The 16677-nt window shown below is 47.3% G+C and overlaps 1 protein-coding gene across 2 annotated transcripts in view; it reads left to right on the forward strand.

Annotated features, from left to right (window-relative positions):
• The window catches only part of REV3L (REV3 like, DNA directed polymerase zeta catalytic subunit), a 266105-nt gene that overhangs the window by 216940 nt on the left and 32488 nt on the right, over positions 1-16677 (forward strand). For both annotated transcript variants that reach the window (XM_073575998.1, XM_073575999.1), the window contains exons 18-19: positions 1088-1193; positions 14574-14689. In XM_073575998.1, the coding sequence (XP_073432099.1) occupies positions 1088-1193; positions 14574-14689 (222 nt within the window). The remainder of the gene's footprint in view (positions 1-1087; positions 1194-14573; positions 14690-16677) is intronic.

Below are 16677 nucleotides of genomic sequence, written 5' to 3' on the forward strand. Positions count from 1 at the left end.
GGGGTAGTCTTGAGACAAGGTGAGCTGTTAACACTAGAGAGGACCATCCTGATTGGGTACACTTTGTCACGGTGGCATGGCTTTTATGTTTTTTATTTTATCAAAATAGTGTAAACGAAGTACTCTGTATTTACATATACTGTGTGTTACATTAAGTTACTACAGAGAGTATGCCCATCTTGTCTCCATATTTGCTGCATGGCTGATAGCTAGAACATGCTAATTTGTGCATAAACGTGATTTTGGCCAAGTAGTAGAGTATTTACAAGTACCTGTAAGAAACCTTCTGAAATGCTTAATTTTGCCTGCCTCTGTTTTACATATGTGAGTCTTGCCATGCTCCGTGCCAACTTGCAATGCATTATCGTCTTTAGTAGTGATGCTGCTCAGGGCCATTTAAAAGGAGTTGGTGCGGTCACAGCATTTATTATTGTCCAGAAAACGTGTTTCTGATCATTTGTAGTTACTGAGATGCCAGTAGCTTGGAGGATTCCCATTCAAAATAAAACATAACCTTTAATAATTCAGTAAAACCTGAGACATCACATAAACAACACATAAATAGACATAATAGTGCTCGTGCGTATCAGTGCTCATTTAAAAAATGGTTCGGTCTCACCATTACTCATGGACATAGACGCCCCAGCGTATTTTTTAGAGGTCCCCTGCCGGGTATTTGGGTCCATATAGCAGCACAAGACAGCGTGTGGAAAAGGAGGTTAAAGGGTTACAGGTGTGCAGTTTTCCCTATCCTCCCTGTCGTGCCCAGGTATTACTTCTGCCCTTACAAGGACAGGCTCCAAATGGACCCTATAGTGTCACCCCCAGTCGTCAGAAGGGGTATTTGCTCCCAATGTCAAGCTACTGACATTTAACCCCTGAGGGTTGTACATGTGGTATTAAGCATACGTTGCCACAGCTGATCTTGTAGTTACTGAAATGCACTAAATAATAACTTAAGGCTGTCACTGACAGACAGGAATTGGCACATTTACCAACATCGATGAAAGTCATACACCACTTTACACTAACACAGGTCCTGAGCTGCGTTTTTAATGTATATTTTCTTGGGATTTAATTGTTTCAGATGCCAGAAAACCCCTTTTATCCCGATCTGGAGTCGCAGGCTTTCAGACAACATACGTCAGTGATGAAAAAGAACTCTTTGAGCAATTAATCATCTTAACCAGGAGGTATACACTGTTTTGTGTTGAGAAGAGTAGATGCCACCTATTGGGAGTAAATAGAGTGAACTTATAACTTTAAACCCCTAATTGTCCATATACACTCAGGCTTTGGGTCCCATCTGTGTAAATCTGCATTTTAATCCTTTAATGTTATTCTTTTCCATTGTGTTTCATGTTTTGTTTTAGGAAATTGGTTATATGAGATAATTTGCTCTGACCCCTCTAAGTGTTTATTTTTTGCATTGTTTGTATCTAGAATAAAACCTCTGGACCTGCCGGCCTTGTATTTTACTTATAGATATTCTGTATATCCTGTAAAGACATTTCCTTACAAATGTTTTTATACTTCAATTCAAATCCACTTCCTTATACTCTCCTCTACATTGAAGTTACAACACCGAAAAGGAAAAGTTAGGGAAGTGACAGGATCTCCAGTCTTGTGAGGCTATGTTCACACGTTGCGTTTTTTATGCGGTTTTTAACCCCTTCATGACCCAGCCTATTTTGACCTTAATGACCTGGCCATTTTTTGCAATTCTGACCAGTGTCCCTTTATGAGGTAATAACTCAGGAACGCTTCAACGCATCCTAGCGATTCCGAGATTGTTTTTTCGTGACATATTGGGCTTCATGTTAGTGGTAAATTGAGGTTGATAATTTTTGCGTTTATTTGTGAAAAAAATGGAAATTTGGCGAAAATTTTGCAATTTTCAATTTTGAATTTTTATTCTGTTAAACCAGAGAGTTATATGACACAAAATAGTTAATAAATAACATTTCCCACATGTCTACTTTACATCAGCACAATTTTGGAAACAAAATTTTTTATTGTTAGGAAGTTATAAGGGTTAAAAGTTGACCAGCGATTTCTAATTTTTACAACGAAATTTACAAAACCATTTTTTTAGGGACCATCTCACATTTGAAGTCACTTTGAGCGGTCTATATGGCAGAAAATACCCAAAAGTGACACCATTCTAAAAACTGCACCCCTCAAGCTACTCAAAACTCCATTCAAGGAGATTATTAACCCTTCAGGTGCTTCACAGCGACTAAAGCAACATGGAAGGAAAAAATGGACATTTTAATTTTTCCAACAAAAACTTTCTTTTAGCATCATTTTTTCATTTTCACATGGGTAACAGGATAAAATGGATCCTAAAATTTGTTGGGGAATTTCTTCTGAGTACCCCGATACCTCATATGTGGTCATAAACCACTGTTTGGGTGCACGGCAGGGTTCAGAAGGGAAGGAGCGCCATTTGACTTTTTGAATGGAAAATCTGCTGGAATATTTATCGGTTACCATGTCGCGTTTGGAAAGTCTCTGTGTGCCTAAACATTGGAGCTCCCCCACAAGCGACCCCATTTTGGAAACTAGACCCTCCAAGGAACTTATCTAGATGCATAATGAGCACTTTGAACCCCCAGGTGCTTCACAAATTGATCCGTAGAAAAAAACAGTACTTTTTTTCACAAAAATTTTCTTTTAGCCTCAGGTTTTTCATTTTCACATGGGCAACAGGGTAAAATGGATCCTAAAATTTGTCGGGAAATTTCTCCTGAGTACACCGATAACTCATATGTGGTCATAAACCACTGTTTGGGCACACGGCAGGACTCAGAAGGGAAGAAGCGCCATTTGACTTTTTGAATGGAAAATATGCTGGAATATTTAGCATTGCCATGTTGCGTTTGGAGAGTCCCTGTGTGCCTAAACATTGGAGCTCCCCCACAAGTGACCCCATTTTGGAAACTAGACCCTCCAGGGAACTTATCTAGATGCATAGTGAGTACTTTGAACCCCCAGGTGCTTCACAAATTGATCCTTAAAAAAAAAAGTACTTTTTTTTTCACAAAAATTTTCTTTTAGACTCAGTTTTTGTCATTTTCACATAGGCAACCAGGGTAAAATGGATCCTAAAATTTGTTGGGCAATTTTTCCTGAGTACACTGATACCTCATATGTGGTCATAAACCACTGTTTGGGCGCACGGCAGGGCCCGGAAGGGAAGGAGCGCCATTTGACTTTTTGAATGAAAAATTAGCTCCAATCGTTAGCGGACACCATGTCGCGTTTGGAGAGCCCCTGTGTGCCTAAACATTGGAGCTCCCCCACAAGTGACCCCATTTTGGAAACTAGACCCCCGAAGGAACTCATCTAGATGTGTAGTGAGCACTTTGAACCCCCAAGTGCTTCACAGAAGATTATAACGCAGAGCAGAGAAAATAAAAAAAATTTTTTTCCTCAAAAATGATTTTTTAGCCCGCTATTTTTTATTTGCACAAGGTTAACAGGAGAAATAGGACCCCAAAAGTTATTGTCCAGTTTGTCCTGAGTACCCTGGTACCCCATATGTGGGGGTAAACCACTGTTTGGGCGCACGGTAGGTCTCAGAAGGGAAGGAGCGCCATTTGACTCTTTGAATGAAAAATTAGCTCCATCGTTAGCGGACACCATGTCGTGTTTGGAGAGCCCCTGCGTGCCTAAACTTTGGAGCTCCCCCACAAATTCCCCCATTTTGGAAACTAGACCCCCCAAGGAACTTATCTAGATGGATAGTGAGCACTTTGAACCCTCAGGTGCTTCACAGAAGTTTACAACGCAGAGCCGTGAAAATAGAAATATTTTTTTCCTCAAAAAATGATTTTTTAGCCCGCTATTTTTTATTTGCACAAGGCTAACAGGAGAGAGTGGACCCCAAAAGTTGTTGTACAGTTTGTCCTGAGTACGCTGGTACCCCATATGTGGGGGGGAACCACTGTTTGGGCACACGTCAGGGCTCGGAAGGGAAGTAGTGAGGTATTGAAATGCCGATTTGATGGAATGGTCTGCAGGCATCATGTTACGTTTGCAAAGCCCCTGATGTGCCTAAACAGTAGAAACCCCCCCACAAGTGACCCCATTTTGGAAACTAGACCCCCCAAGGAACTTATCTAGATGTGTGGTGAGCACTTCGAACCACCGAGTGCTTCACAGAAGTTTATAACGCAGCGCCATGAAAATAAAAAATCATTTTTTTTTCCACTAAAATAATTATTTTAGCCCCCAATTTTTTATTTTCCCAAGGGTAACAGGGGAAATTAGACCCCAAAAGGTGTTGTTCAATTTTTCCTGAGTATGCTGATACCCCATATGTGGGGGTAAACCACTGTTTGGGCACATTTCGGGGCTCGGAATGGAGGGAGCGCTGTTTGACTTTTAAAACACAAAATTGGCTGGAATAAATGGTGGCGTCATGTCGCGTTCGGAGACCCTGTGATGTGCCTAAACAGTGGAAACCCCTCAATTCTAACTCCAACCCTAAACCCAACACACCCCTAACCCTAATCCCAACCCTAATAATCCTAACCACAACCCTAACCCCAACACACCCCTAACCCTAATCCCAACTCTAAAACCTAACTACAAGCCTAACCCTAATCCCAACCCCAACCCACCCATAACCCTAATCTTAACCCTAATTCCAACCCTAATCACAACCCTAGCCCTAATCCCAACCCTAATTCCAGCCCTAACCCTAATTCCAGCCCTAACCCTAATTCCAGCCCTAACCCTAATTCCAGCCCTAACCCTAATTCCAGCCCTAACCCTAATTCCAGCCCTAACCCTAATTCCAGCCCTAACCCTAATTCCAGCCCTAACCCTAATTCCAGCCCTAACCCTAATTCCAGCCCTAACCCTAATTCCAGCCCTAACCCTAATTCCAGCCCTAACCCTAATTCCAGCCCTAACCCTAATTCCAGCCCTAACCCTAATTCCAGCCCTAACCCTAATTCCAGCCCTAACCCTAATTCCAGCCCTAACCCTAATTCCAGCCCTAACCCTAATTCCAGCCCTAACCCTAATTCCAGCCCTAACCCTAATTCCAGCCCTAACCCTAATTCCAGCCCTAACCCTAATTCCAGCCCTAACCCTAATTCCAGCCCTAACCCTAATTCCAGCCCTAACCCTAATTCCAGCCCTAACCCTAATTCCAGCCCTAACCCTAATTCCAGCCCTAACCCTAATTCCAGCCCTAACCCTAATTCCAGCCCTAACCCTAATTCCAGCCCTAACCCTAATTCCAGCCCTAACCCTAATTCCAGCCCTAACCCTAATTCCAGCCCTAACCCTAATTCCAGCCCTAACCCTAATTCCAGCCCTAACCCTAATTCCAGCCCTAACCCTAATTCCAGCCCTAACCCTAATTCCAGCCCTAACCCTAATTCCAGCCCTAACCCTAATTCCAGCCCTAACCCTAATTCCAGCCCTAACCCTAATTCCAGCCCTAACCCTAATTCCAGCCCTAACCCTAATTCCAGCCCTAACCCTAATTCCAGCCCTAACCCTAATTCCAGCCCTAACCCTAATTCCAGCCCTAACCCTAATTCCAGCCCTAACCCTAATTCCAGCCCTAACCCCAATTCCAGCCCTAACCCCAATTCCAGCCCTAGCCCCAATTCCAGCCCTAGCCCCAATTCCAGCCCTAGCCCCAATTCCAGCCCTAGCCCCAATTCCAGCCCTAGCCCCAATTCCAGCCCTAGCCCCAATTCCAGCCCTAGCCCCAATTCCAGCCCTAGCCCTAATTCCAGCCCTAGCGCTAATTCCAGCCCTAACGCTAATGGAAAAATAAAAATATTTTCTTTATTTTATTATATGTCCCTACCTATGGGGGTGATAAAGGGGGGTTTTATTTACTTTTTTTTTTATTTTGATCACTGTGAGAGTTTCTCACAGTGATCAAAATAAATGAATGAATCTGCAGCCCGCCATTTTCCAAGATGGCGGCACCCATGACGCAGGACACCGGGACGGCCAGGCCTTACCGGAGGGACAGGAGATATCGAGGACAGTGGGGGGGGGGGGGATCGGATGGCTGGGGGGAGGGGACCTGATGATGACTGCGGCTGCCGATCGCTGCCGTCAGTCGTTGGCGGCAGCCGATCGGCACCATCAGTCGGTGGGTGGGGGATCTGATTGCCGTCTCTAGCCATGGCCGATGCTATTGCAGCATCGGCCATGGATGTATTGTAATATTTCACCAAATTTAATTGGTGAAATATTGCAATCGTACTGCGCATGCGCCCGCCATTTTCAAAGAGGAAGGCGCCCATGCAGGAGGGACGGCGGGACACTAGGAGCCGGAGCGGGACATGACAAGTACCGGGGATGGTGAGGGGGGATCGGACATCGGGGGGGGCGGAAGGAAGGGGAGGGGGGGGCAGATCGTGACAGCAGCAGCCCATCGCTGCTGTCAGTCCGTGGCGGGGGCCGATCGCCCCTGCCAGCCGGTGTGGGGGGGGTTAAATTAGTGTCTCCAGCCATGTCCGATGCTACTGCAGCATCGGCCATGGCTGGATTGTAATATTTCATCAAATTTCATTGATGAAATATTACTTTCGCTCTGATTGGCTGTTTCACTTTCAACAGCCAATCAGAGCGATTGTAGCCACGTGGGGGCTAAGCTACCCCCCCTGTGGTGAAGCATAAAGGGTCCTTTGTGTGCAGGTTGGGTGACCTTTCATTAACCCCGCTCACCCGACCCGCAGGGGAGCTATTTATAGCATGACGCCTACGGGGGCGTCATGGGTCGTTTGGGCACGGCTTTTCATGACGCCTACGTAGGCGTCATGGGTCGTGAAGGGGTTAATGCAAATTTTCACGTGTTTCACAGTACCAGCAATGTCTGAGATTTCAGAAATCTCATGAACACACTTATTTTTTTTTTTTCCTGACTTTTGTCAAAAAGCTGCATTTTTGCAAAAATCTTTCAGCGTAGCAATGGGCAGTGCAAAAAACGCTGCAAAAAACTCCGGTATCAGGTTTCGCTGCGTTTTTGGTGCAAAAACCTGATGAAGTTGAATCAGATTTTTTTTTTTTTTATGCACTAAACTTTTATCAGCATGACAAGAGCCAAATGTACCCTGACAAAATCACAGCAAAAAACGCAGCAAACACACAACAAAGCCTGCTTTTTTGACATTGCTTATTTAGTGCCAAGAGAGCAGGTTTTGTCTGCAGAAAAAAACGCACGTGTGAACATAGCCTTAAAGGAAACAATCATCAGGTTTTTATACCCCAAACTAATGCTGTCTATTTAAGGGCACTGTAGTGCAGATTACATCCATGTTTTTAATTAGAAATCTTGGTTTACGTTTTAGTGAAAGGTATTGTTGCATTATTTTCTCGTTCGCCTTATTGGGGGACACAGAGACCATGGGTGTATGCTGCTGCCACTAGGAGGCTGACACTATGCACAAAAAAGGTTAGCTCCTCCTCCGCAGTGTACACCCCACCGACCGGCAGGGAATTCCCCAGTTTAGCTTAGTGTCAGTAGGAGGTGGACACGGGTCTTTCATTAGACCCATATCTACCTCGTCGTGCGTCGTTCCTTTACAGGTTCTACAGAGGCATACAGAGTGAAAAGTCACATCTGTACTCCCACATGGAGTCTGCGAGTACGGCGTGTACTGCCACCCCGTATCCTTGCAGTTCTCCGCGGCAGGACCAGCCAGACGGACGCCGACACCAAGACGTGCCAGCGACTCCAGGGGTCCTTGTCGCCAGTCTCCCTCCCACTCGCCTACCAGAGCCTGTCGGTTGGATGAGACGCAGGAGTTCTTCAGTCCCAGGTAACGGATCGGGGATGGGTGAGTATGGATTTTTTATTTTTATTTACCTGGCTGCCCATTCCCGACGGACAGGGGGTGCGCCTCTTCAATGGCACAGGGAGCGGGCGCTGCGGTCGCTCGCAGTCGCCCTACGCCCATAGGCACACCATGCTCCATATTGCTGGCCCCCGCGTTCCCCCCTTCCCTCCCCCCCCTTTCTGGGGACAGGGAGTACAGGGCCTCTTCCTCTCCTTCTTCCCTTGGACGCGGCTTCCGGCGGCGGCGGCGTCCTTTTTCCGACCTCCGCGCCGACCCCCTGCTGACAGGCGGCCGCCGCAACTAATTTAGGCCCCGGCTTTAGTTCGGGCCTACCGCAGCGTCGTGGCCACGCCCCCCGCCCCTTTCTTCTAAGCGGGCTTCTCTCCCACTCTTCCCAGGCCCTCCCACCGCCTGTCCTTCACCTGCCCAGCCTGCTATTGGCCAGAGGGCAGAGAGTTTTAACCCTGTGGTGTGCTCCGCCCTCCCTCCTCTCCTGGACGCGCGCTCTTTCTCAGGCAGGCGCCATTTTCCCAGCCTGTCAGCCGGACACCAGCTCGTCACCGGATATCACCATCTGCCAGCTGGTTTTTCGCTCAGGTGGTCTGTCGGCCGGATTTCGCTCTGACCCGCATCCACTGACAGGTCGCAGAGCATCGCTTCTGGGGACACCGGACCGTGAGTAGCTCTGCACTGCAGACTGACCCTTCTCCGCCCTCTGTCCCCCAACCTTCCGGCACTACCTCAGCTTTTCACTATGTCTAACTTCAGCCTGACGCCGTCCAGGGGCCATCTACTGCCCCAGGTGAGGGTGAACCCCCCCACGCCTGGCTGGGCCTCCTCTCTATCTCAATCAGTGGCAGACCTCACCAAGGTGTCTCAGTCCCTGGTGACCGTTCTGGATACGTTGCCCCTGGACTCTTCGGCAGGGCCAAGCAGGTCCCAAGTTATTCCATCTGAGTCAGCCAGCGTTAGTCGCAAAAGACCCAGCCGGAATCCTCTCCTCGCCCCATCTCACCGCATAGCCCTTCTCAGCAGCCTCCCACTCGGGCCTCCTCTCCCGAGTCAGGTGAAGCGCTTTCGGACAGGTCATCTGAGGGGATTTTAAAGCTGGATTCAGACCAGGATGCAAACATGAAGTTCACAGTGCAGAACCTCATTGCAGCGATCCATCATACCTTCGATATTGCTGACTCCCCTGCGAAATCCTCAGATCAGGAGGTTTCGTTCAGACGGGCAGAAACTCCCTCCAGGGTATTTCCTTTCCATTCCGAGTTTGGAAAGATTTTTACCAGGGAAAGAGAGGATCCGACCAGACTCTTTCAAAGAGGAAAGCGTCTCGGCGTACTCTATCCATTCGCTAAGGAGCTCACGGACAACTGGTCTGCTTCTCCCTCGGTGGATCCGCCCGTGACCAGGCTTTCCAATAATACGGTTCTCCCGCTTTCAGGTGTGGCGTCCCTAAAGGATTCTAATGACAGGATTATAGAATCCCTGGCGAAGTCTGCCTTCGAAGCGGCTTCAGCGGCGGTATGTCCAAGCTTGGCTTCTTCCTGGGCAGCAAAGGCCATAGCCACGTGGGCAGACTACCTTCGTCTGGGCATCTTGGATAAAGCGCAACCGGAGCGTTTGGCCGATCTCGCCAATCAGATCTTCCATGCGGGGGTCTATCTTCTTTCCGCTTCCTTGGATGCCGCATCCTGCGCAGTTCAGGCGTCAAGCAACGTAGTTGCAATTCGACATACAATTTGGCTAAAGGCCTGGCAAGCGGACTTGTCTTCTAAAAAGTCCCTCACTAACCTGCCTTTTCAGGGGGTGCGCCTCTTTGGGTCCCTCCGGAGGCACGAGTTCACTCCTCCCTCAGTCCAAGCCTCGCAGTCCTCCACTAAGGCGTCAGTTTCGACCCTTTCGGGCTTTCCGCCGTTTCAATACGGCAGACAACTCCAGCCAACAGAGACCGCAGGCTCGCCAGGATAGAAAGTTTCCTTCAGACCCACTCCTTCCTGGTGATCCCACTCTTCCCAGGGCAGACCGTCCAGATCTAGATCTGGACGGTCTACTTCAGCATGACTATCGTCGGGCACTCGAGGGGTCCTTCCAATTAGGAGATCGGCTTCCTTCAGGGACGTTTGGCTGGCCTCCGTAGAGGAAGCTTGGGTCAGGGAGGTCGTATCCTCAGGATACAAGATAGAGTTCGTCTCTCTTCCACGGGATCGTTTCTTCGAATCCCAGCCTCCAAAAGATCCAGCCTTGATCTCGGGGTTCTCTACGGCTATCGCCTCTCTCCTCAGTTCCGGGGTGATTGTGCCCTTTCCCGAATCGGAGCGCTTCACAAGGTTCTATTCGAACCTGTTTGTAGTGCCGAAAAAAAAAAAACGGCGCAGCTCGACCCATCTTGGTTCTCAAGCCGCTCAACAAGAGGGTCCGCCTTCGCCACTTCCGCATGGAGTCGCTTCGCTCGGTCATCGCTTCCATGGAGGAGCAGGAATTCATGTGCTCAATAGACATCCAAGATGCCTATTTACATGTTCCAATTTTCTCCGGACATCAGAAGTTACTGCGTCTCGCGATTCGGCAGCACCACTACCAGTTCGTCGCACTGCCCTTCGGTCTTGCCACCGCTCCCAGAGTCTTCACTAAGATCATGGCTGCGTTGTTGGCTTCATTGAAGGTCAGAGGTCTCGTTCTTTTCCCGTACCTCGACGATATTCTGATCAAAGCTCCCTCATTTCAACAGGCTCACCAAAGTTTGTCAATCGTCCTGGACACTCTTTCCAATTTCGGGTGGATCATCAACAGGAAAAAGTCCTCTCTGATTCCTACCCAACCTCTGGTCTTTCTAGGCGGCCTACGGTTCGACACTCGTCGGTCAAGGGTCTTTCTCCCACAAGAGAAGATTCTCTCCCTGCAGCAGGAAGTACGATCGCTGCAGATCACACAACTCCCGTCCCTCCGTAAAGCCATGAGGGTCCTGGGAAAGATGGTGGCGGCGATAGAGGCAGTTCCCTTTGTCCAATTTCACGCCAGACCTCTCCTGCAGGCCATTCTGTCGAGGTGGAACAGATCGCCTCTGTCCCTGGATTGCCCTGTTCATCTTTCATACCGGATCAAGCGGTCCCTCAACTGGTGGTTGACGTCGCCTCTCATTCTATCGGGTCGTTCCTTTCTTCCCATTCACTGGCAGATAGTAACAGCAGATGCCAGTCTCCTCGGCTGGGGGGCAGTGTTCCGCAACCACACGGTTCAGGGCCGATGGTCGGATCGGGATTCAGCTCTGCCGATCAACGTCCTAGAGATTCGAGCGATCCATCTGGCTCTCGTTCACTGGGAGAAACTCCTCAAGGGACTGCCTGTCCGGATTCAGACAGACAATGCCACAGCGGTGGCGTATGTCAACCGCCAAGGGGGGACACAGAGTGTCTCAGCTCTGGCGGAGGTGTCCAAGATTCTTCTTTGGGCGGAGATCTCCGTTCCGACAATCTCCGCGGTACACATTCCCGGCGTAGACAACTGGGCCGCCGATTTTCTCAGCCAGGAGGGCCTCGCGGCGGGGGAGTGGTCCCTACATCCGGAGGTGTTTCTTCTGCTCTTCCGTCGGTGGGGCACCCCGGACGTAGACCTCCTGGCGTCTCGCCTCAACAGGAAAGTCCCACAGTTTGTTTCCAGGTCTCGAGACACTCTGGCAGTGGGCGCCGACACTCTGGCCGTTCCTTGGTCGCAGTTCGAACTCCCCTACCTGTTCCCTCCCCTGCCTCTTCTGCCCAAGCTGTTGAAGAAGATCAAGGCAGAAGGAATTCCAGTCATTCTCCTTGCCCCGAATTGGCCCAGAAGGTCTTGGTTCGCGGACATTGTCAACCTTCTCGCGGACGCCCCCTGGAAGCTTCCAGACAGAACAGATCTGCTGTCTCAAGGTCCGATTTGCCACCCCAATTCTCGGCCGCTCCTTTTAACGGCGTTGCTGTTGAGACCGAGGTTTTGAAACAAGCAGGATTTTCCAACCAAGTAATTCAGGCCATGATCCGAGCCAGAAAGCCATCTTCTTCCAAGATCTACTACCGTACTTGGAAGGCCTATTTCACTTGGTGTGAGTCCTATGGCTTCGCGCCCATGTCTTTTTCGCTCCCTTCAATCCTAGCGTTTCTTCAGGCAGGACTGGATGCGGGGCTTGCCCTCAGTTCCTTGAAAGGTCAGGTTTCGGCACTGTCCATTTTGTTTCAAAAGACGTTGGCTTCCTGTCCTCGGGTCAAGACCTTTCTTCAGGGCGTGGCTCACACGGTTCCGCCGTACCGGGCGCCCGTGGATCCATGGGACCTTAATCTGGTTCTAGGGGTTCTGCAAGGTCCTCCCTTTGAACCTATCAGAGATATTTCCCTTTCTCTCCTTTCTTGGAAGGTAGCCTTTCTGGTGGCCATCACTTCCGTCCGGCGCGTGTCGGAATTGGCAGCTCTTTCTTGCCAATCTCCCTTCCTGGTACTTCACCATGATAAGGTGGTTCTACAGCCTCCGCCCTCTTTCCATCCGAAGGTGGTGTCTTCGTTTCACCTCAAGGAGGAGATCGTTCTGCCGTCCTTCTGTCCGAGTCCCGCTCATTCCCGAGAGCGGTCCTTCAACAAGCTGGATCTGGTTAGGGCGATAAGGGTCTATCTGTCTAGGACGACTCCCTTCCGAAAGACAGTCGCTTTTCATTATTCCAGACGGGGCGCGGAAAGGTCTCCCGGCGTCAAAGGCCACTGTTGCTCGCTGGATCAAATCGGCAATTTTGGAAGCCTACCGAGTTAAGCGTCGCAGAGCCCCTCCGGGATCAGGGCCCACTCTACTCGGGCAGTGGGTGCCTCCTGGGCGGTACGCCACTGAGCTTCTGTGCTGCAGCTTTGCAAAGCTGCATCCTGCTGATCGGTTCACACGTTTGTGAAATGCTGCAGAGTCCACACCTACGCTTCGGCGGACGCCAGCCTAGGTAGAAGGATTCTGCAGGCGGCGGTGGTGAGTCCGCTGGCCTGATGGAAGTTTGTTTCCCACCCCAGTCACTTAAAGATGGTGAACCTGTCAATCACTGAAAAAAGACAAGTGGTAGGTAGGGAAAAGGAAAGAGAAGTAGCAGAGCTGTAAGTGCGTTTCTCACCCTGTACACTTGCACCTGATTTGTAGAAAAACTCCACTATACATTTCCTAAACATAAACCCAGATTTCTAGCTTAATGGTATTGATGTAATTAGCATTACAGTGCCTTTACATAGATGGCATTAGTTTGGGGTAGAAGCGATAGGTGACAGGTTCCCTTTAATCATACACAAATGAAAAAAAAAAAATAACATTTCCAAAACTTCTCAAGTTATTCAGTAAAAAGTATGAGCGTTAGCATGCTAGCAGTGAGGTAATTTAAATTGAGTAAGATTCTGCCACACTGAATGCACTTGGGCATGCAAGTCATCAAGATCTGCTGCTGGCAGCTCGCTTTGCAGTTGCCAACCAATGATGCCTAAGATGTGCTCAATTGAAGGCAAGTCTGGAGACTCTGCAGGCTCTGGTGGCACATTTAGGCCACTCAGGTTGCTTATAGTACATGAGTAACATGTGGACTGACATGTTGGTCAACAGCTCCAGGGACACTTTAAAAAGATGGTCGTACCACTGGTCCCATGACCAAATCTTTGTACTGCCTTGCTGTTAATATCTGTAATTTCCATAATTCCACAACTTTTCTTTCTTGGTGTTGAAAGTTCAATGTTAACAAGTGTATGAGTAGAATGTAAGGAGCAAATATGAATGAGAGTACAGAACAGATGATCAGCCTTGCTACTTCCAATTAGCAACAGGTCCTAAAAATCTAGCCTTTATTTCAAGACCTCCAAGTTCCAGATGCTTGTATTTCACATTGTACTGAGCTTTGGCATAAGCCAGTGGCTGGATAAACCTTTATTTCATTAATTAGGGGCAAATAGATTTTGTTAAAACTGCCTTAAATGTCCTTTCTATCCAATTTCAAAATGTGTTGTCTCACCAACTTTAATCCATGTATAAATGAAACAACCTACAGCTTTCTAGTATACTTTGTGTCAGATCTTCTTCATTTCCAGATATTCCCTTTCCGTGAGCGAATATCTTGAAAACAATGAAAATTTGAACAGCTTATATTAAGTCATACAATCTTTAATTTATACAGTAATTAAGCAATATATAAAGCCCAAAAACTTTTTTAAAAGGGATTGGCCACTTTCTTCTCCCAATTTTTATGTGCCATAAAATAATGTTTTGGGATCTCTAAACTATCCCTTTTTGCTTACTCTAGGCCTTTCCAGTAAGGCTCCCATTGTCAATAGTTAAGAATTGTAGACATAGGATGTAAGTAAGAATCAAGATGGTGGCAATCATATGATTTACCTTGGTGACCACTTCCCGGCTCCATTGATTTTTGCACTGGTGCAGATAGCAGAATTTCCTGAATCTAGGTCTGCACAGCAGTGGACAGAGCCAAGGGGCAACTGGCAATATACAGGACTGCCATACACATAAATGGATGGAAAAGCATATGCACAGCCACCTTCCTTATTCCAGGAAGCATGGGGGGAGACAGATATCCTGTAAATGTGCCAGAAATGTCCATGATGAGAGAACTCCTTTTAGTTTTGTATTGAATTGTTTTCACTGTGCAAATACTCATTCGTTCGTTTCCAACAGTCTTAACATTTTAGAACGACCTCCTAATGTTCCCTCTATGTGCATGATATCTTTTTTATATTTTGTCTTTTCAAACAGGTATGATCCAGATATTTTGCTAGGATATGAAGTCCAGATGCATTCCTGGGGTTATCTTTTACAGAGGGCATCCGCCCTTAACGTGGATCTTTGCCAGCAAATGTCCAGAGTACCAGGTGTGTTTACCATCTGTCAATATTAAACCAAGCTCTTGGAAGTTCACATCCCCAAAGTGTTCTTCCACGTTAAAAGTGAAAATAATGAATATTGCTGTTTCCATGACCAGATCACACATTGTTTAACCAGCGATGGCGTAAAAAACAAATGACTACCGTACATGAAAATAAATGCCAGGATTGCTATTGTTGATCATACAGCCCCATAACTCACACAATATGTTGATATAAGAACTATTAAAAAAAAACAACAACTTTGTATTGTGCAAAACCTGACCTGCATAATAAATACAACTCAAGCGACCTACACAATGAACACAAAGTCTAAACTTTATTTTGCATCCTCTGCCAAACAAAATTATTGCAGTCCAGTGAATGATTTGTAATTACCCTATAATGTTAACAATACATACAATTCATCCCACAAAAAAAAGCCATGATTGTAAAAAAAAAAAACTTAATAGCTCCTGAAATGTGAAGATGAAGAAAAAAAAATGCTTGTTAAGACAATAAATGGTTCCAGTTAACCAAATTCGGTCCCACTTCACACTTTTTTTCAAAATAGAACTTTCAGTGACTCCAAAATAATAAAAAAATGGTTTTAGCTCAACATGTTTTATGTCCTAAGCTGCCAACTTCCCAACTCAGTCTGTACTTCTCTGGTAGATTAACCGCTTCCCAACCGCCAACTGTAGATAAACGGCGCTTGCTGGGCTTTGTGCCCCCCCGGACCCCCACATACCTTGTAACGCGGGGATCTCGGTGCACAATGCATGCTGGGACCCCCGACGTGATCGAGACCTGATTGGTTCAGGTCCTGATGACGTCAGCGTCACAGCAGCCAGTGAGAGAGCTCGCTGGGAAAGCTGCTTGTTTCCCGGCGAGCTCACTCATTGTAACGCGACTTCTCTGATCTCACACTGACAGATGATCAGAGAAGAAGCAGCGTTACTGTGTGACTAGATCGCTGCCTGGCACAGTAACGCTAGTTCTCCCCTGATCATCTGTCAGTGTGAGATCAGAGGAGAAGTGGCGTTACTATGTCACAGGCAGCGATCTGGTCACATAGTAATGCTGCTTCTCCTCTGATCTCCTGTCAATGCGAGATCAGAGGACATGTGGCGTTACTATGAGTCAGATCGCAGGGCAGCAATCTTGTCACAAAAAAAGAAAAGTAAAGAAAAAAAAAAAAGCAGGTACGCGGGTTAGGGCTAGGGCTGGGATTAGGGTATGGGTGTGTTGGTGTTAGGTTTTATGGTTAGTGTTGGAATTAGAATTGGGGGTTTCCACTGTTTAGGCACATCAGGGGCTCTACAAACGCAACATGATGCCCGCAGACCTTTCCATCAAAGTCTGCATTCCAGAACGTCACTACTTCACTTCCGAGCCCCAGCGTGTGCCCATACAGTAGTTTTCTCCCACATATGGGGTACCAGTGTACTCAAGACAAATTGGACAACAACTTTTGGGGTCCAATTTCTCCTGTTACCCTTGTGAAAATAAAAAATTGGGGGCAAAAAGATCATTTTTGTGGAAAAAAATTATATTTTATTCTCATGGCTCTACATTATAAACTTCTGTGAAGCACTTGGGGGTTCAAAGTGCTCACGACACATCTAGATAAGTTCCTTAAGGGGTCTAGTTTCCAAAATGGGGTCACTTGTGGGGGGTTTCCACTGTTTAGGTACATCAAGGGCTCTCCAAATGCGACATGGCGTCTGATCTCAATTCCAGCCAATTCTGCATTGAAAAAGTCAAACGGCACTCCTTCCTTTCTGAGCTCTGCCGTGTGCCCAAACAGTGGTTTAGCCCCACATACGGGGTATCAGCGTATTCGGGAGAAACTGCACAAAAAATTTTGTGGTTCATTTTCTCTTTTTACACTTGTGAAAATAAAAAAAAAAGGTTCTGAAGTAAAATGTTTGTGAAAAAAAGTTAAATGTTTATTTTTTTCCTTCCACATTCTATTCATTCATGTGAAGCACCTG

This window comes from Dendrobates tinctorius, unplaced genomic scaffold (assembly GCF_039654945.1).
Source record: "Dendrobates tinctorius isolate UK_male_01 unplaced genomic scaffold, ASM3965494v1 ptg000046l, whole genome shotgun sequence".
In the NCBI taxonomy this organism is placed as follows: domain Eukaryota; kingdom Metazoa; phylum Chordata; class Amphibia; order Anura; family Dendrobatidae; genus Dendrobates; species Dendrobates tinctorius.